Source organism: Urocampus carinirostris, chromosome 1, assembly GCF_059441175.1.
Source record: "Urocampus carinirostris isolate Australia breed hairy pipefish chromosome 1, RoL_Ucar_1.0, whole genome shotgun sequence".
NCBI lineage: Eukaryota > Metazoa > Chordata > Actinopteri > Syngnathiformes > Syngnathidae > Urocampus > Urocampus carinirostris.
In genome coordinates, this window is record NC_142349.1 from 49,709,573 (window position 1) to 49,730,457 (window position 20,885).

The following is a 20,885-nucleotide window of genomic DNA, read 5'->3' on the forward strand; positions in this document are numbered from 1 at the left end:
ATTGTGTTTGTTTTTCTAACTGTTCAGGTGAACCTACAAAGGAAATAGGGTGTGAATTCTGTGGCGAATTTTTTGAGAACCGCAAGGGACTATCCAGCCATGCTCGCTCCCATTTGCGTCAAATGGGAATTACTCAATGGTGTGTAAACGGTTCCCCGATTGACACACTGCGGGAAATCATCTCAAAGCGGGGCTTGCCTTGTGTCCGTCCTTCAAAATCTCACAAGACTCCGCCTCCATCCTCTCCTGGACCTCGCCGTACCCCTCTGTCCACCTGTTCCTCGCCTTTGGCCGTCATGAACCAAACCCCTTTAAACTGCTCGTCAAGTCCTTCCCAGTCGCCTGGTTCCATGTCCAATTCGACTCTGACAACTTCCTCGAGCGAGTTGATCATTAAGCTGAAGCCTGAACCTGTGGATCTTGAAGTCACTGCTCCTGAAGCAGCAGGCACTTTAAGTAGTTTCCCCGCTGATCAGCTCAACTCCAGATGGCGTGATTCTGACGCTTCATTCCCTCTCAACTTTGGTACGTTTTCTCGTCTGAGCATGTATAATATTAAGGTCATAATTGTATTTTTTTCACTACAGCTATGTCTCGAGAAGTGGAGCCTACAAGGGATATTCGCTGTGAGTTTTGCGGAGAGTATTTTGAGAACCGAAAAGGCCTCTCTAGTCATGCTCGATCTCACCTGCGCCAAATGGGCATTACAGAATGGACAGTCAATGGGTCGCCCATCGACACCCTTAGAGGTATTATGCACAAGAGAAGGATAAACATGTCCTCTCAGTCTGAAGAAGTGAAGCAGGAAGGTACCAAAAGTCCCTCATGGGTTAACTCAACCAAAGGTCCAGGGAGTTTGTGGATCTCTGGCTTCCAGTCGTCCAAGCTCCAAAAGTCTCCTCTAAGTTTTCCATCATCAGGGTCGAGGTTTTTTAAGCAGGGCTTAAGTTCTATGGACCCTTTGGATATCCCAAATTTACAGAAGATTGTCAGGATTTCCCCACTAGGAAAACAGTCATTAGAAGCTGGTGAGTCCATAGATACCTCAAACACCGTGCCATATCCACCTAACGCGTTTTCCCCCCTGCCTCACAAAAAACCCTCACCTGATAAATTCGCCCGTAAAGGTAAGCGGTAAACTTCCCTTCCCTTTTGCTTTTGAAACGATCTGATGGTTCCGGTTGTGAAAAACTTCCCTCACTCTTCAGATCCAAGCTGCGAATTGTGTGGCTTTTACTTTGAGAACCGCAAGGCGTTGGCAAGCCACGCACGAGCCCACCTCAGGCAGTTTGGGGTAACTGAATGGTGTGTAAACGGGTCCCCTATTGAGACACTGAGCGCGTGGATTCACAGCAAGCCACAGAAGGTGTTGGAAATGCATCGGAGCTACATGCAGAGTACCCGCTCCAACTCCAAGAGGGTAAGTACACATGATATGTGCCAAGCCAAGTTGAGTCAAAATGGGACCAATATAGTACTTTGATCAATTTGATCTATCATTCCTCGTTGTTATGTACCAAGAAGCCCAATGGTTTGGGTTTGGGGGCTTGTATTGAACAACAAAACCCATATCAATGGGTTTGTTTTTTTTTGCAACAATTTGGCATGATCTTGTTCCAAACAATTCAATAATTTGGCCTAAACAGAATGATCCATTTTTTTCTGCATTTTATTTTAATTGAAATAACATTCTTTTTATGGTTAATTTTGTCATTTAACATGCAGTTTCTGGGGGTTGTTTGTAAGAAATTGACACAATTTTTGGTGGATTTATTTGACAAGAAAACGAATGTTGTTCTGAACAATCAGATCCTTTGTTTGATTCATTTTAATTCGAATGACCTGTTTTAGAGGTTGTTTCATCATTGACGATGCAATTTTTGGGTAATCGTATAAAACAAAATGACTCATTTATTCAAATGATTTTTTTATGTATAATATATTAGGGGTGTGACGATATAATTTGGTCACAATTCGATTGTATAGAGGCTGCCCTACTTACGAACGAGATACGTTACGGACGATCGTTTGTAAGCTAAGTTTGTTCGTAAGTTGCTTCAGTGAGATATTGTGTATGTTTAAGGTTTATATAAGTATGTTTAAGGCTTGTATAAGTAACCTGTATAGTTTTGTACTAAAGAATAAACATTTCATAAAATAATATGCTCTATAAAGATAAATAAAGTTAAGTTTAACTTACTTTTGGAAGTTGACCTTCAAGAGTTAGGCGCCTTCCTCCTAAGTGGTAGAAAGTATCCGAAAAAAAGGGATCCAACCATTTTCTCAACCGCATCAAGCTTTCTTATTCCACTTTCATTTCAAAAGAAACACTTTACACCAACCATATTGAATGGATGCACGAGATATTAAACAATAAAAATGTCAAAGTTCTCAGCGGGCTGGAGATACAGTATAGTCTGTTTACACACAAACTAGAAAGAGGAAGCTGGATTTCTTCTTCAGGGTGGATGCTGGGTGAGCGCAAACAGCACCACACGCCGGTAGTGGCGGAAAGAAGCACTACAGTACAGTCCTGTACTCTGAAAAAGGTGCAAAGATTTCAAAATCTAACTTACAGCAATGTCCAGATATTTTGCGACATCTCGAAAAAAAATGTTCGCATCTACCGTTTTTCATAGCTCGAATGTTCGTAAATAGGGGAACGTCTGTAGCACGATATTAAGGTGGAGATTCAATTAATTTCACAATTCTCAATAATTGTGATTCTACAAGTATTGTGATTCTAAATAATCGATGATTGCGATTTTATTTTCCTTAAAATACAAGGAACTTAAATCATACACTTCTGGAGCAATCAACCATGAATTATGTTAAAACAATGCACATTAGTCTGTGTGCCCGAGTGCCCCCACTACCACAGGGACCACGCAGGCCTTGACCTTCCACATCCGTTACAGCTGCTCTTTCAACCCTTGGTACTTCTCTAGTTTGTCAGGCTCCTACTACCTGATGTTGACGTCAGCTGGTACCGCCACATCTGTTAGACCACCCTCTTCTGCTCTTTGTCCACCACCACTATGTTCGGTTGGTTTACAGGGAGCTACTTGTCAGTCTGGAATCTGAAGTACCACGGAATCTCAGGATGTCGGATGGACCCAAGTAGTGGATTAATTCAATTTTGACATAAAATTAGTTATTTTTCGGTTTTTAGAGTTTAGTTTATTTTTGCTTGTCATACAACGAAGAAAATAATTATTTGAACACCCTGCTATTTTGCTGATTCTCCCACTTCGAAATCATGGAAGGGTCTGAAATGTTTATAGTAGGTGCAGGTCCACTGTGAAAGAGAGGAACTAAAAAGAAAAATACAGAAATCACAATGCAAGGTTTTTTTTACAATGTATTTGTGTGATATAGCTGCAAATAAGTATTTAAACACCTGAGAAAATGAATGTTAATATTTGGTACAGTAGCCTTTGTTTGCTATTACAAAGGTCAAATGTTTCCTGTAGTTTTTCACCAGGTTTGCACACACTGCAGGAGGAATCTTGGCCCACTCCTCCACACAGATCTTCTCTAGATCAGTCAGGTTTCTGGGCTGTCGCTGAGATACACGGAGTTTTAGCTCCCTCCAAAGATTTTCGATTGGTTTCAGGTCTGGAGACTGGCTGGGCCATGCTACAACCTTTATATGCTTCTTACGGAGCCACTCCTTGGTTTTCCTAGCTGTGTGCTTCGGGTTGTTGTCATGTTGGAAGACCCAGCACAACCCATCCCCAATGATCTGACTGAGGGAAGGAAGTCGTTCCCCAAAATCTCACAATACCCGTCCTGTCCCATGTGCAGAAAAACACCCCCATAGCATGATGCTACCACCCCCATGCTCACAGTAGGGATGGTGTTCTTCGGATTGTACTCTTTATTCCTCTTCCTCCAAACATGCTTCGTGGAATTCTAAACAAAAATTTCTATTTTGTTCTCATCTGACCACAAAACTTTCTCCCATGAATCCTCTAGCTATATCATCCAGATGGCCATATGCAAACTTAAGACGGGCCATGTGCTGGTTTAAACAGGGGAACCTTTCGTGCCATGCTTGATTTCAAACCGTGACATCTTAGTGTATTACCTACTGTCACCTTGGAAACGCTCGTCCCAGCTCATTTCTGGTCATTGACCAACCCCTGTCGTGCAGTTCTGGGCTGATTCCACACCTTTGTTAGGATCATTGAGACCTCACAAGGTGATATCTTGCATGGGGCTCCACTCCGTTTGAGATTGACAGTCATGTTTAGCTTCCATTTTCTAATGATTGCTCCAACAGTGGACCTTTTTTCACCAAGCTGCTTGGCAATAGCTCCTTAGCACTTTTCTGCCTTATAGAAGTGCACAATGTTGTCTCTGGTGTCTTTGGACAGCTCTTTGGTCTTTGCCATGTTACAAGTTAAAGTCTTACATATTGTATGGGGTGGACAGGTGTCTTTATGCAGCTAATTACCTCAAACATGTGCATCTGATTCCGGATGATACATGTAGTGCAGGTGGACTTCGAACAGGTCTTTCAGGGTCAGTAATCTAGATGATACACGGGTGTTCAAATAGTCTGCAGCTGTATCACACAAATAAATTGTGAAAAAACATGCATTGTAATTTCTGGATTTTTCTTTTTAGTTTATCTCTCCCACAGTGGACATGCACCTACGATGAAAATTTCAGACCCCTCCATGATTCCTAAGTGGGAGAAATAGCAAAATAGCTTAGTGTTCTAATACTTATTTTCTTCACTGTATATCTTTTAGCTCTGGGGAAAAGATTTAGACAAATCATCAAACTAAAATGCTCAGATCATAACCCATAAAGAAGCTCCAAAGATGTACTCTATTGCTTTTCTATGTTTATAAAAAGGTCTCACATGCTTAGAGCTCTAACATGCTTCCGCCAGTGTTTTGACAGGCTTTGTGTGCCTTGGAACTCTTGAGACATGCTGTCTTTCGGCTTTGAGTGATAATGTAAATTTAGGTCCTTTACATCCCTCAAACATCTCTGTGAAGACAAGATGCCAGCACAAGTGAGTTATTGACTCCATAGTTACCATAGTAACATCGGTGCCTTGCAGCTTATGTTTCATCTTCCCATAAATTATGGCGTACTGCTGAAAATGTTTTTCTTCCCTCCCTAAATTATTTTTTGCTGCATTTGCGTCATTGTCGCACCTTTTGCCTGAGCTGTGATGTGACACTCATGCAGAAAAGATTACCTTAGAGATGTCTTTGTGTTTTAAATAGATTGAGTCTGAATCTCAGTATTTCAGATGCATCTAATATGTCAAGTCAAGTCATGTTTATTTGTATAGCCCTTAATCACAAAGAGTCTCAAAGGGCTGAGTAGAATAAGTTAAAAAAATCAAGAAAAGGAAAGAGTAGGACACTAAAACTTATTTAATACACAATTTTGAAATCTGTGCTGCATTGTAACTAGCCATCACAGTGAATTTATACAAAAACTGCAAAGTATGATCCAGACTATTAACTAGTGTTTAATTAACTAAAACTAACTGTTTCATGAACTAGATGTCAGAGGTATGCAAGTATAGTACACTATACACACATCCACTTCAAATATTTATTTGCATCCAAGTACATTTGTTTTGGGGCACCTTTTGACCAAAAAGAGGTAAATTTGACAAATCATTCCATGTGTATTGCAGTTGTAACTTATGATATACGGTGGGACCTCGCTACTTCACGCCTCGACGTTTGCGGATTCAGAGCTTCGCAGGTCTAAAAAATAATAGTAATAAAATAATATATATTTATTTATTTTTTATTTTTTTAAGCATTTTTGAAGGGGCGTCACTACTTCGTTGTACCACGTTCGCGGTTTCAGAGTTTCACAGGTCTAAAAAAATTATAATAATAGAATAAAATAAAAATCTAAAAAAAATAAAAAAAAATATATTTTTTTTTTTAACCATTTTTGAAGGGGCGTCGCTACTTCGCAGATTTTCACTTTTCGCGGGTGTTTTTGGTCCCCATTAACCGCGATAACCGAGGTCCCACTGTAGTTGAAATGTATATAGTGTATTACAATAATTGATTCTGGGCGTACGGAATACATTTGTACGAATATAACATGTCTTTTATAAAAATCTAGTCAAAGATTTCAAGGGGTTATAATAGCAAAAAATGATGGTCTTGGAAGCCAAATTGTTTGCAACCCTTTTTAATGAAAATAAGTAGTAAGAGTCCGGTCAATGTAATTTTATTTTATGGGTTTTAAACTCCTAATTTGAGTCAAGTGCCTTATTAAACAGACTTACTCAGAGATCTGGTCAATTGCCTGGACAAAGCATCAAACCATTATGGGATGAAAATCAGCCTCCTAGAAAAAACAAAAGTAATGACCAGCAATCCTTAAGGTATCACCACAAACATCACCATCAGCCACAGAGGAGTAGAACCTCTCACCAAATTTAAATATCTTGGAGCTGTCATAGCTGAACAGGGGTCACAACCAGAATTGATGGCCAGGATAGCTCGAACCACAGCCACACTTAAACCTATATGGAGGGACAAGAACATAGCAGTGAAATCAATGATCAGACTCATGCAAGTGCTGGTTACTTTCATCTTCCTCTAAGCTTGTGAAAAATTGACTTTTACAGCAAAACTAAATAAAATCCAGACCATAAAAATGTGATGCTACAGAAAACTTCTAGACATCAGTTACTTAGCTCAATTGACAAACAAAACGGTGCGCAATACCATCAGAGGACACATTGGACCCTACAATAAACTGATGTCAACTGTGCGCGGACGGAAATTTCAGTAGTATGGTCATGTCACAAGATCATCAGGCCCGGGGCCAAGATAATTCTCCAGGGCATAGTCCAAGGGGGCAGAAGGAGAGGAAGACCCGAAAAAGAACCAGGCTGACAACATTAAGAAATGGACTGTTGCCAACTTTGCCACGACCCAAAAATTGGCCAAAGACGTCAACAGTGTAGGAAGCCGTCTGGAGTTGCGTCTTCAATAGTGCCACTACAACCCATGCGGTTCAGGGATCCGTGAATTGTGTGAATGTGTCCCTGGGGGAATGTTTATTGACTAAGCTAAATTTCTCCCTGGTGATCTCATGTTGTTTTTTCCAAAGCTCAAATGTGTTGATACTCAATTAAAAATGCCAAGCAATACAATTTAAATTAACATCGTGAATCAGTCGAGTTTTTTTTTAATACCGATCCCTATTCAGAAGTTTATCTATATTACCTCCCTCCGTTTGATGTGCTGTTCCTGCTGCTCGATGTTGAGCCCCTCCCTGATGACTAAGCTTCGCACTCTTTCTTTAGAATTCAGTCCAGACATGCTGCACTGCAAATAAAATTCATTTGTAATGCTTCTTTTAGTGACACGCTTTCATGACTTCAGATGTCATGATATGCCAGAATAGGAGCTCATAAATCAGCTTTCTGTTTATTATAGCTGACAGGTAGTCTCTGCATCACTGCAGATGTCCTCCTACCAACTTAAAGGCGTCATCCTTATTTCGACCAGACAGTGGTCAGCATCATATCTAGCGCTACATTTTCCACAAGTTTGTGTTGATTTCGATACACAAAAAAAAACTAAACATGAAAACAGGCAAAGAGCCACAGTATATAGAAAATATGATGGCAAAGAGCCGCATTCTTATTGGCCAAGAGCCGCATGCGGATCTAGAGCCACGTGTTCGCCACCCCTGCTATAGAGTGTGGAGGTGGAAACATACTTTTGGGTCTTATCCGTGTAAAGTAAAGAATAGATAGGGTTTCACTTTAAATCTCATGCTACGTGGCCCCATCGGGAAGGGCATTGACGATTATACATGAGTAGGCTGTCCGAAGGACAATGTTTTAAGTTGCACAAGTGGTTGAAAAAGTACATTCTTTTCCTATGTACCATGTATATTTGTGTATAAAGAACACAATTCCTCCAACACCCGTCCGCCTCAACATAATGTAATGTACTTTATTTATACAGCCCTTTACAACGATCTTTTCGGTGTACTCAAGTGCTTTACAGTAATGACAACAGAGGAGTAATCAGTTTTAAAAAAAAAAACAGGAAAAAAAAACAATACATCAGTATCAAAAAAGATAAAATAGAATAAAAGTGTCGTCATACTACTGAGTATTAAAAGCCATCCCAAAGAAGTGAATTTTTAGCCTGGATTTAAAGAAGCCCAGGTCAGAGTAACACTCATCTTGACTGGGAGCTGATTCCAGAACCTGGGGGCAGCAACAGTAAAGGCTTGGTCACCCCATCGTTTATAATTTGACCTGGGCACTTCAGCACAAGTAGGTCCTTGAACCTCAGAACTCTACCAGATTCAAACAGCTCTGATAAATCAGACTGGGCAAGATTGTTAAGAGCTTTAAAAAACGAAAATTAAAAGTCTAAATTAATTCTAAAATGACGGTGAGCCAGTGAAGACATTTATGTACAGGAGAGGTATGCATACTTCTTATGGTGTTGGTTAAAAGACGGGCAGCATCGATCTGTGCAAGTTGAAGGCAACTGATAGACGACTGGGAGACGCCAACATTAAGTGCATTGTAATAATCTAGCCTTGAGCTTATTGAGGCATGTATAGCTTTCTTAAGGTCAGAACGCCTTAAAAACAATTTAACATTTGCTAGAAGACGCAGCTTAAAGAAGCCATTCCTGTCCACATGGTCAATATATTTGTCAAACCTGATGTGACTTAAAAGTTACACCCAGGTTTCTCATGGTTGAACTCAACTTAGAAGACATGGTGCCGAGGCCGGCAGTCACAGTACGTGTGTCACTTACAATGCTTAGTTTGAGCAGAGAAAAGGGGAATCACTTCTATTTTTTAACACATTTTCAATCAATTACTGGGGGTTCACGTTATACATGTGTTTGAGTTACACTCAAATAAATACGATATATCAAAAGAAAGATATGTCAAGGACGGATAGATTTTTGGTTTTACAAAAATTGTCTTCGCTACGTCAAAGTACTTGTTACCTGAATGTACCAATATGCTAAACCAGACATTGATACTTCATTGTATTATCTTGTACTGCACCTAACTCAACTTTGTTAAGTTATTTGTAAGAAAGTGGTTGCTTGTTTTCACTCACCCTAATGGTCCAAATAATAAGAAGAAAAAGAGTATTTTTTAAGCAATATCGAGTACATGTAAAATTTGAAATTGGTTCATGAAAAAATAATTATTGAACCAACCACATTTCACAATTGTGACAGCTTGGTGCTAAGACATAAAAATGCCAAAAATTGATAATTGAATTTGGCATAGGGAACGTATGATAATGGTATACAACAAAATACCTGTTTAATATATGAAACTTGTGCCTGGAGGGTCAAACTTGCAATATTACGTGGCCCTAGTTAGCATGCACCGGTTCACCACTGTAAGCCATCGATCAACCCTGAATGTGTCTGCTAATTAGTCAAGTCAAGTCATCAAGTCAAGTAATCACTAAGAGTCTCAAAGGGCTGCACAGATCAAAGACTATTGCAAACTACAGACTGTTAGCTACCCAACCTGGGCAGCTAGGGTTAGTGTAGCCATTGCTAATGTTAATGCTAACACTAACAGCAGTAGTGGATATAACAAGTTACATTCTTTTACATGTCCAGTATCTAACTATGATTATGCAGAGGTATACTGATTCAATATTGGTTCAATTTATATTGCTGTTGACTGAATGACTGTGTCTCCCATTCCAGCAGAAGAGCAGCTCACCTCTCCCTGTGTCTACGGATTCAGACCACAACTTCGCGTCCTCCTGGCAGAAGGCTTCCTCTTCTGCATCGTCTTCCTCTTCCAAATGGTCTTCTGCTTTTGCAGTGAAACTGGTGTCCCCACTGAGTCGTGAGCATGGTCAATTATCTTCGAAGGCTTCAGAGGACAAACCTGACCTTCGGGCTCCACACATCAGGTGTCCAAGGAGCAGTAGCAGCCCCTCGCACCTTGTCAATAGCCTTTCACTTCAAGCACAGGTGGCTCACAGTGAACTCAATGTTCGTCTGCCCAGAGGTACATTAAGCTTTTTTTCTTTTCCATCATGTGTTTGATAATATATCTGTTATCCCTTGGACAAAAAAAGTAAGATTTTGCTTCAAGTCCAACACTAATATAAAATAACACGGCATCATGCAATCATAAATTATAAATTGGATTTATTTAATGACTAAATTATTGTTATAAGTTTGAATTTGTGTTTCATCCCCAGTCTGAAAATAAACCTTTATTATTATCAATTAGGCAGCACGGTGGCGCAGTGGTTAGCGCTTGTGCGGCACAGTTCTGAGGTCATGAGATCGAACCTCCTGTGTGGAGTTTGTGTGTTCTCCCCGTGCTTGTGTGGGTGTCCTCCGGGCACTCCGGTTTCCTCCCACATTCAAAAAACATGCATGTCAGGTTATTTGGCGGGTCCAAATTGTCCCTAGGTGTGAATGAGCGAGTGAGTTTTCTGTCTGTGTGCCCTGCGGCTGGCTGGCAACCAGTTCAGGGGATTCCCTGCCCACTACCTGAAGATGGCTGGGATGGGCTCCAGCACCCCCGCGACCCTACTGAGGATAAGCGGTGCAGATAATGGATGGATGGATATTATCAATCAGTGTTATCATAACGTACTATAAGAAGAATTTGAATTCAGGTCGGTTACTAAATCATTTGAGAAAGCGGTCGCCAAACGAGCCTTATCGGGCCGCCACCATATTTCATCTCTTATTGAAGTTTAAACCAGGGTAGCAAAATGTACTATGAGTAACGCACTGATAGGACCATGTAGCATTGGACATAGTGAGAGGATGCTGAAGCATAAGACAAAATTAGCCGCTTCTCGTCAATGACCTGCAGTATTAAATAGGTCCACTGGATGTTGCCAAAGCCACACGCCACTCCTAACCACCCATTGTAGTGGTATGCTTACTAACATATATAAAACAATGAGCATTTGTGGAAACGCCCATTCCGATGTTATTTTATTCTCAAAAAAAGAAAGAGTTTTGGTTTAAGGCAATACAATTGCAATCACCTGGATTTCTTAGCCTGTGTACCCCTGTAAAAACTATATTTTTCATTGCGCTCATGGCCAACATTCAAATAGCTAGCTACATTTTTCTGTATTTGTTTTCTCAAAGGGCAGCACGGTGGAGCAGTGGTTAGCGCGTGTGCGGCACAGTTCTGAGGTCATGGGTTCAAATCCAGCTACCTGTGCAAAGTTTGCCTGTTCTCCCCGTGCACTCCGGTTTCCTCCCAAATTCCAAAAATATGCATGGCAGGTGAATTGGCCGGTCCAAATTGTCCCTAGCTGCGAATGAGCGAGTGAGTTGTCTATCTCTGTGTGCCCTGCGACTGGCTGGCAACCAGTTCAGTGTGTCCAATGATCATTGCCCGAAGATGGTTGGGATGGGCTCCAGCCACTCGGCGACCCTACTGATGATAAGCGGTGCAGATAATGAATGGATGATGTTTTTTTTAAATACATTTGATTTATCCAAATAATACATTATATGCAATAAAACACTTTTGAAGTAGTCCTATTGCATTGAGTTTTTCACTGCAAATGATCAAATTTAGTGCTTTAAGGGACATATGACTTTGTCATTACTTTCGTTAAATATTCTCATTCGAAAATTATCATATTTATTTGTCTGTCTTATGTGTTTCAATACCAACTGGATGATATTGTCTCTTTGCAAACAAATCGACATTAAAACAACTTGCGCAGGTAAATGCAAACAATATAAAGTGGATCTATTTTTCTCATGTATTGCCATGTATCGGATTTAAAGACTTACGGTATTCACAAAAATTCTATATATCAATCGGCTATATGTTTTTCCTCCAGCCCAGCCCTTGTGCAATTTTTTTTCAAATCAATGCGGCCCGTAACTCTAAATGTTTGCCCACTTCTGCACTAGGAGTTTAATCAATGTAAAATTGAGGAAGCTGTCGGGTGAAATATATAAATGGAATACATATATTAATATAATATAATGTAACCCCCTGGGAAAAGGGAGTTAACAAAAGCCTTTTATTTAATTTGTATTGTTTATTTGTATTTTGCGTTTGAGTCCATTTTATTTTGGAAACCAGAAGTTTTATTTAGGAGGAGATCAGAAATCATGCTTGCGATAACTCACTTGGGCTTAGCACCGCTAGAAAGATATCACAATCCCAATCCTCACATCTCAATGAGAGATTAAAAAAAAAAGAAAAGAAGTCCACTGAATAATTGGGAATCCCTGTGACGCACTTTCCAATCAGGAAAGACCCAATAGCTTAGTCAGGTTTTTGAACCTTCCTGGAAACTGTATCCCCAATAGTTTACAATGTAGACTTTAGAGCTCCGGTCATCCTTCGATCCTTGGACTTCATAGCTTATTATTGATGGCGAGCCACCCAATTTGAACAAAGAACACCCTGCCACCTTTCACCATCATTGATCACGTAGTAGTATTTTTCCTTTCTAGAATTCCCTTGACTTGACTTTGACTGTGACTAGACCCAGACTGGATTTTTTACACTATGAGAGAAACTCTAGTGAAAGCATCTCCCCATTTGTGTCTATTTAATTCGACCCAATATTTTGTAAATATTTTGTGTTGATATAAATGTTGAAACATTCTTACTAAAGTTTTATTTTTCCAACTGTCATTCAATTATTTGTTTCTCCAAGGTCCTACAAGAAAAGGTTTACATACCCTGAAATTGGTTATGAATATATATATATAATTTTGTTTTTTAACAACAGGCTGAATCCTAAAATATCCATCAAATGCTTTTTGCAATTACCTTTGTGTGTTTAATCCATAGTTGCATCACTACAATAAGTTTGTGGTCCACAAATTGCTTGGATTCTTATTGGCAGAGCCTGTCATTTGCTGTTGATTTATGCAACGGACATTGACAATGGTAGATGACCGGCTCCTCCAACCAAGGATTCCACCTTGGGATTAGCTGCTCTTGAGTTACTGTGAGCCATTATGGCGTACTAGTGTCAGATCTCGAACCTCTTGACCGTGTTTGACAGCTTTTTGCCAATGGGCATTTTTTTCTTCGACTAGACATTAACCCAGTGGCTTCATTTTATTCGGTAGGTTTATTGGCTATTTCTAAGTTTCCAGTTTCATAGAGATATTTCTGTAAATGTTAAGAAATTATGTTTAACTTGTTAGATTGAATCACACCATTCATTCTCTGAGTCATTTAATCAGAGCCAAAATCACCCACCCCCAGATTGCTCACAAATAATATATGAAAATTCTGGTTTGTTTTCTCCAATCAAGTTAATATGTTGGGCTTGGGCTTTAATACCCGATGGTCTGGTCAGGCTGGATGTTTTTAGGCCCGATCTTACCTCTAGTGTGGATTCAATACCAATCCTGTTTTTGGTACTAATTAATTATTTATATTATTGTTATATATTATATTTTTTATATTAAGCCAGATCCAAAAGGTAATTGATGCAATCATATCATAATAGTTTTTTTTTGTTACTAACAGAAGCCCCCGTGCGCAAAGGTTTTGAACGTCGGCCCTTCAAGCACCCATCTTGTATCGAGGGGACCGAAAGGAACAACGATCCTGCCAAGCCCCCACGCACAAGCACAGTCCCCTCTTTAGTGCCAAAGCCGCCTGCCTACCCCCTGGTCAAGCTAGTGGGCAAGTTCTACACCCTGAAGTGCCGGTGAGTAAACATATGGCTGTGGAATATTCTCATCAGAACTGCAAATGTTTACACTAGGTATTTGTTGGGGTGGAAACTCACTTGGGAGACTTATCAGTTTACCTCCAATCCAAACATGTGTTTACTGATGATTGTTCTGACTCCTGCGGGTCAGGATGAAGACATAGGAGTTGTGAATGTGAATGTGAATTTGAACGTGAATATGAATTAAGATGTGTATTTTTTTTTGTTGTTCAGTCAGTTGGCATGACATTCAGTGTATTTCCTTTCTTCCAGTGATCAGTTGAGTAACTGTAACATTCATCCATATCAGTAGGTGGCAGCAGATTACTTTTGGGGCGACAATAGCTCTGGAGGTAGAAGAGTCACCTTGGGACTATAGAGGTCGCAGGTTTGATTCCCAGCTCCTCTGGGTTGAATGTCAAAGTGTCTTTGGGAGAGACACTGAACCAATAAAATTGGAACAATACAGAATGTTCCCTGACTCTGCCATCGGTGAGTGGGTGAGTGTGTGTGTGAATGTATATTGTAAAGCGCTTTGGAGGTCCTCAGTGGTTTGTAAAGCGCTATTCAAATGCAGTCAACTTTCTATTTCTTTTTTTAAAGTTTTGATATACTAATTTATCGTCACAAAGTTTGTTTTTCAACAAAAATATAAAAGACACAAGTGATATAATGCCTATTGAACATGTCCTTTACTTTTGTTACATAATTAAGGCTCAAAGGCTCTTTGTCCTGTAAATGACTTTGCATTTCTTATATATTTGTATCTTTAATCAAATTATTCATTTACTGTATTTAAACAAAAACAAATAACTAGATGGATGAAAAAAATAATGAGTTCCTTCAAAAATAATTACATTATTTGAAATAAATTACATAGATACTTATTGAAACAACGACCGGATTTTAAAGGTGTTGCATCTGTGTCAGATCAGGAGGCTGCTTACTAGTAACCATGAAAACCATCTGTTTCATGTGGGGGAACAAACCTCTACCCAAAGGGGTGCCACCCGGCTGTACTTGCCCAAGACATACCACAGGAAGTGGTTACCCGACGACGCTGCCCCGATTCATCATTGACTTTTGCTGCATCATTGACTTTTGCTGTCTCAATATCCATATCAAATGTGAACAGCCTTGGATATCAGTCTCGTATCAGGCAAAAGTGGAACATGTCATTACGTATAGACATGATGAGTCGATGTGTCCTGACTCCCACGGCAGAGGCTCCACTGAAACCCTGAGACAGACTCTACAAACCTTTTGGTTAAAAGCCACTGTCCCAAAAAAATTGAAACTAACTGACTGAATGTAATCCTCATCAGGTTCTGCGAGGTGGAGTTCCACGGTCCGCTCTCTGTGCAAGAGGACTGGATTCGGCATCTCCAGCAACACATCTTCAAGATGAACTACAGCCAGTCACTAGATTCTAAGGCGGGCTGTGCTGAAGTCACGGCCAAACACCCCGCCCCGGTCCGCCGGGCCTCGGCTGCCGACACCTCTACAACCCCCTTTACATCCACAGTGACTCGATCCCTTGCTGCCAATCCCCTCTTACCTGGTCCAGAGGAAGACCTAGTCAAGATCCCGGAGGAATCCCTCACCCCGGTTCCTATGCCCCTTCCTGCTCAAGTAGTGTAAAAGCACCAAGCAACCCCAAACTTGGTCTTTTAGGACTTTCCTCCATTTTTCCAGCTTTATATTTCCTTAAGGGAAACACTTTGAAGAGTTGGTGGAGGCCAAAGAGCCAGCCAAGCCCCAAGCACCTTTTGATGCAGCTTTTTGGACTTTTAAAAAGTCTTGTTACCATGTGAATGGTCCTTCCCTGGCTAAAGGGCGATTGCAGCAGAGTTTCTTAGGAGAGATGAACTATTATTCTGCCTGTTTTTTACTGAATGTCAAGGTGTTGATGTGGACCTTTGTACGCCAGCACCCATTTATTGGGTGATAAAAGGGTTTGATGCCCCCTAACCCACACATGCTACAGTCCCCTTCCTCTCAAATACTTTGCGCTGCCTGGAGAGTCTGTACCAGTTCTACCATCACTCTTACTGTAAGAGTGTGCTGGCAGCATTGGTCTTGCCCGAAAGATTCGAGCTGAGACTGTAAAGAGATTCCTTAATCCAACCAGTCTTGCGACAGAGACTTTAAATACACTTTGGCACTTAGTGTAGAACATACGTGGCACCTTTGACATAGACACTGAGCACTTATGCTTAAAGTAAAAAAAATCGATTGGGTGAAATTGTGGTTAACGTATCTCCTTTAAAAGAGCAAGAAGTCGAAGCACACTCCCAAAGGGAAACCATTTAATACTGACCCCAAAATATACATGTTTGCTTGAATGTAGCATAACATTTTTTTGCACACATTAATTAAATGTTTGTCCCAGTTTACTGTATTCCACTGATATTCCACTGCTGCTGTGCAGATTTTAAAATAATTGTAGGGGCCTTTAGAACCAAACAAAGACATGCATTGTTACACTTTTAACATTTAACTTTCCATTTCACAGTCTTAGCATCTTATTCCTGCCTTTTTCAAATGAATTTAACCATAAACAATTCTTTATTTATTATTCACCTGAATGTGGTAAGTTAGGCCATGATAAAAGTTTAGTAGAATTTTGGATGATTTGATGAACTCAGCGCTTTTTCCCTAGGCGCAGTGTGTGTGTGTGTGCACGTGTGGGTGCCCAGCTACATTAGGTTTGCACAATCTACTGAGATCTAAGACAAAGATTACGACTGTACAAACTATGATCATGCTTAGTTTTTAATGACAAACTATATTTGTATTTTTGTGGTAGTAGTTTGAAATGTCATCAGGCTATTTGGATGACCAGCTCTGTCCTAATGTTTCATTTAGATGACCTAACAAAGCCAAATACTGGGCAGAACTATCAGTAGGATGTAGATAACTGTCATTTATCATTGTAATAATAATGATCGGAACCTAATACTATCTTACTATGAGAGGCCATTTGAGAAGTCAATCATAAGTGCTTTCATAGATAATATTATATTTTCACACATGCACAGTCGTACACTCAAACAGGTACAATAATAAACATGTGCAAACATTACTATTCTCTCATACACACAACTAGACTCTCTCAAACATACTATTATAGCGCACCTCGCCTCTCAGAGTTGTTTTACTTTGGGTACTTTTGGTAACCATGGCAATACACACCGATAAGTGTGTATATGTTGTGTGCATGAGAGTAGTAATATGTGTGAGAGAGAATAGTTTGTGTGTGTGTGTATGAGAGAGTATAGTGGCGTGTGTGTATGTGTAGGGGAGAGTATAGTGGCATGCTTGTGTGTGTATAAGAGATTATAGTGGCATGCGCACGTGTTTGTGTGTAGGAGAGCGTATAGTTGTGTGTGTGTGTGTGTGTGTGTGTGTGTGTGTGTGTGTGTGTGTGTGTGTGTGTGTGTGTGTGTGTGTGTGTGTGTGGATGAAAACCGTTTTTTAACAAGTATCTGTCACTTGCCTTGTCTAACTTAACTCAAAAATTCACTCTCTAGTCAGTTATTTGGCCACATTCAGCACAACCTCGACATCGCAGCAGACGAAGTGAGTTTTACCATCTGGGGAAATCCCCCCTCCCAAATTTGAAATTTGCTTGGCCTACCACCACTCTTCTTTCCTGTAGCTGTGAAAAAAACACAGAACTGTGCGCATTATATGAGTCAGGTACAATGGAGGGCAGAAAGGTGGGACGTGGACCCGAAAAAGCCAGTAAACAAAAAAGAAATGTGTTAAAAGAAGACTCAACCAAATGTGCGAAATTAAGACATGATAGAGGTCTGCTAGAGACTAAGGGCACAACGGCAGTGCAGCAGGAGATCACCCAGACTCAGGCAGATGCTAGTTTAGATGAGGAGACTGATTTTGTTGCTCATCCTCAAAAACAAAAGCTGAAAATGTTTTTCAATTACCAACGACAGCAGCCTTCAAATTTCTCACAAAATCTGAGGTGTTCTACTGCAAGTAAGGCACTAATCGCAAGTGGCTGACATACAGTAAAAGAAAAAAAACAATCATTATATTGTTCCCCCTGTTTAGCTATTGCACCTGCTGCAAAAATGGTCTCATCTGTGTTTACCTGGTCCTCTTACAATATAACCTCCTCACAGATGCCCACCATCTCATTGGGCTGGCATATAAGTTCCTTTTGATTTTGCAAAATACAAATAAACAATACTTTCCTGTACTGAGGTTGCATGTGAGCGGAGCTTTTCTGCTTCAAAATGTGTGAAAAGTAGGCTATGAAACTCACGGTCTCAGGGAGTTGTTGAGGCCTTCATGCTGATGTGCACTGAAAAGGAAATTTTCATGTCTATTGACAATGACATGGCCATTAACAAAGTTGCAGAGACCAGTGCTTTTAGGAAGTTATTGATGTTTTAAGTATCCTAATTAAAATGTGTGTAGTGAAACTAATTCATAAGAAATATGAGTTTAGTGTAAGCCTAACAATCTGATGGGAAGGCGAATGCAATTTTGTTTTCAAATTATTGATACCGTACATCGGCAAATATATCGTCATCTACTGTATATCAGAATCTTTATATAATTCTCTTTTGAATAAATGGTAAATTGCATATTGTTAGCTCAACATACACCTGAATTTCTTCCCAATAGAAAGGCATCTTACGACCTTGCTGCTAATCTATTCATTACAATTTCGTCCTCCGTAGCTAAGTGGGCTAGCTTTGTGTATAAAACAACTGGGCTGACAAAGGGGCACAGGCAGGCCCTGGTATTGTTTGTGCATGGGTTTGATTGTGTCTGCATGAGAGTCTGACATGTGAGAGCAAGTATGATTAACTTCTCAAACGGCCTCTCATATCTCACTGTTATTCAAAACGTCTTCAATTGCCTCGCTTTAGATAAGGTAGCAGTTAATATTATAATACTGTGAGCAGTTGCTGTACATGGAAATATGCTTTAGTTTTTCAATTAAAAAAAAAAGAAGTCAAAATGCTTGATGGGACATCTTTGTGTCTTTAAATGTAGACTTCTGATTGTATGTCGTGGGATTATGATGTAAAGTGTATGCATTGGATTTTGGGTGTGCCAAACAGTCTGTTTACTTCCCTGTCCTGCCTCTGTAAAATGTGTTTACATTGGATCAGTTGTTGCAGGAAGCATTCAAGGTCCCATAGACCCCTAGACTAAAAATTGGTGACCCCGATCTGACTTGGGTGGAGCTTCGTGGTATTAGTGGAACGCTATGGGATTCGCGTGTACAGATTCCAGTTGAAATGTTTAAACATGAACAGAAACTCTACTTCAATCCAAGCCAGGACTCTGAAAAACTTTTGTGATTTTGCGCGTCCATTCTTGAGTGTGTTCATATCAAAATGAAAAACAGTTAAGTAGCCTGATTCTTCAAAGTTTGTTCCGGTGTTGTCCATGTTTAACTCGACTGTTTGCTTCAAAAGTTCCTCTTTCCTGTGTATGGACACAAATACACGTTATATAACTTCATGATATTCTTAATATGCTGTTGGCATTACCAGATATGTTAGCAGTTCGGCACTGAGTAATAGTACAAAAGCAACATTTTTTTTAATTCGATTTTTAAAGGGACAATGTGTAATATTTTAAAATCACATGTTGCAGGATTGTTTAGTGCGAGGGTCAGCAAACAGCAGTTGTGTAGCTGCACGCGGCTTTTTGGTGCCTTCTGGCACTATTTCAAAACTGTTTGATAGTGGAAAATGATTTTGGTTTCTGTAGGAAGTCAAACATAACACATTCTAAACGTTTTCCAATGTATGTACCTGTACATACAGTATAAATATACAGTATGTGTTGCCTTTCTTATAAGGCTTATATAAATCTTGTAAATTTTTGCAGCTCCAAATGTTTTTGGCGGGCTTTAATATGGCTCTTTGAACATTTTGATGTAGAGCTACCGAAAACAAATGTTAAAAAGCACAAAAAATAATTAACTACTGAGACTCTGACCAAAGCACATGATTTTTCCTATAATGCAAGTTTATATAATAGTTCATGTACTTTTGCTCATTATTTACAACAATATGTTTTTTAAGTTAATTTAACTACTACGAGGCACTAAATGACACACACTGTCCCTTTAATGATCTGAAGTCAAATATGTATGTACAAAAATTATTATTTTTTTAACATTATTTGACAAGTTGATTGAAATGTTTTAATGCATTGTAAAAAATAAAGCCAAATGGTGCATTGTCTTTACAAAGTAGAACTGCTCACCCACCATTATTGACAGATTTGTGAACGTTTTACCCATAAACAAGCCTTTTATGTATATGTCAAATTTTGAACTATGGGCTACAAAATCAGAGGAAAAATGAAAGGTGCTGCTTTTGTTTTTTTAATTCAGTACATTTACTAAGTAGTACAAAAAATGATCTTGATTTCGTCATTGTGACTTGATTTCAGCTTTGGGTCCTATGTATTTTATTTCCATGTGATTTTCTGTACTTGCGTTCCTGCAAAATGAATATTAGAACATTTTTCAAATTTTTGTTGCATAAAATATTGGTGCTGGTCAGATTGTTGCAATGAATGAGTGTGAGGAATATGTTTTTATTTTGTATATTTGTATGTGGAGAAAGCACCCACTGATTCTTTTAAATGGCACAACTTTACACTCTTGCATTACTGTAGGAGTAGTGTTCCGCTTAAAAAAGTAAATGTGAGCCTGCGTCTGAGAGTAAGCTGCAAAAAAAGGTAAAAGTGGCAGCAGAAGGTAAAATAAGATATTTGAGGGAGAAAACAGTCGAACTGTACAGTTTTAGTTGAATCAACTCCACAACAATAAACTGGATTTTTGTTTCAAAACATGTTTTTAGACTCTTCTTTTTTTCGTATATATATAAATTATTTGTATCACACATGTTTGTAGTTTCTGTTGAACACTAGAGGGCGTCAGTATGTTTTATGACTCAAATGTGTGTGACCGAATTAACAGGTATGATTTAATTTTCACTGAGGACCATTACCCTTAGTAGCACATCACATACAGATCGGAAAATGGAGAAATAAATATCACCATTAGTGGCCTTTGCAAACTGTTTAAGCTAATTACAAACATATTTAAGATAGGGTAACCATATTTTGATTTCTAAAAAAGAGGACACTTGGCCTCAGGATACTTGAAGTTCACTCAAAGATGCCTTATCACAATAAT

At 39.5% G+C, this 20,885-nt stretch overlaps 1 protein-coding gene across 6 annotated transcripts in view; it reads left to right on the top strand.

Moving 5' to 3' along the window:
• The window catches only part of wizb (WIZ zinc finger b), a 63,155-nt gene extending 42,535 nt beyond the window's left edge, over nt 1–20,620 (top strand). For 2 of the 6 annotated variants that reach the window (XM_088343519.1, XM_088343542.1), the window contains exons 12-17: nt 28–525; nt 588–1,127; nt 1,209–1,420; nt 9,717–10,026; nt 13,504–13,687; nt 15,016–20,620. In XM_088343519.1, the coding sequence (XP_088199645.1) occupies nt 28–525; nt 588–1,127; nt 1,209–1,420; nt 9,717–10,026; nt 13,504–13,687; nt 15,016–15,331 (2,060 nt within the window). In that variant the 3' untranslated portion in view covers nt 15,332–20,620. Of the gene's footprint in view, nt 1–27; nt 526–587; nt 1,128–1,208; nt 1,421–4,903; nt 5,025–9,716; nt 10,027–13,503; nt 13,688–15,015 lie in introns of those variants that run through there. The other 4 variants (XR_015851286.1, XM_088343528.1, XM_088343535.1 and 1 more) reach the window with 4 other exon arrangements.
• The last annotated feature ends 265 nt before the right edge of the window (nt 20,621–20,885 follow it).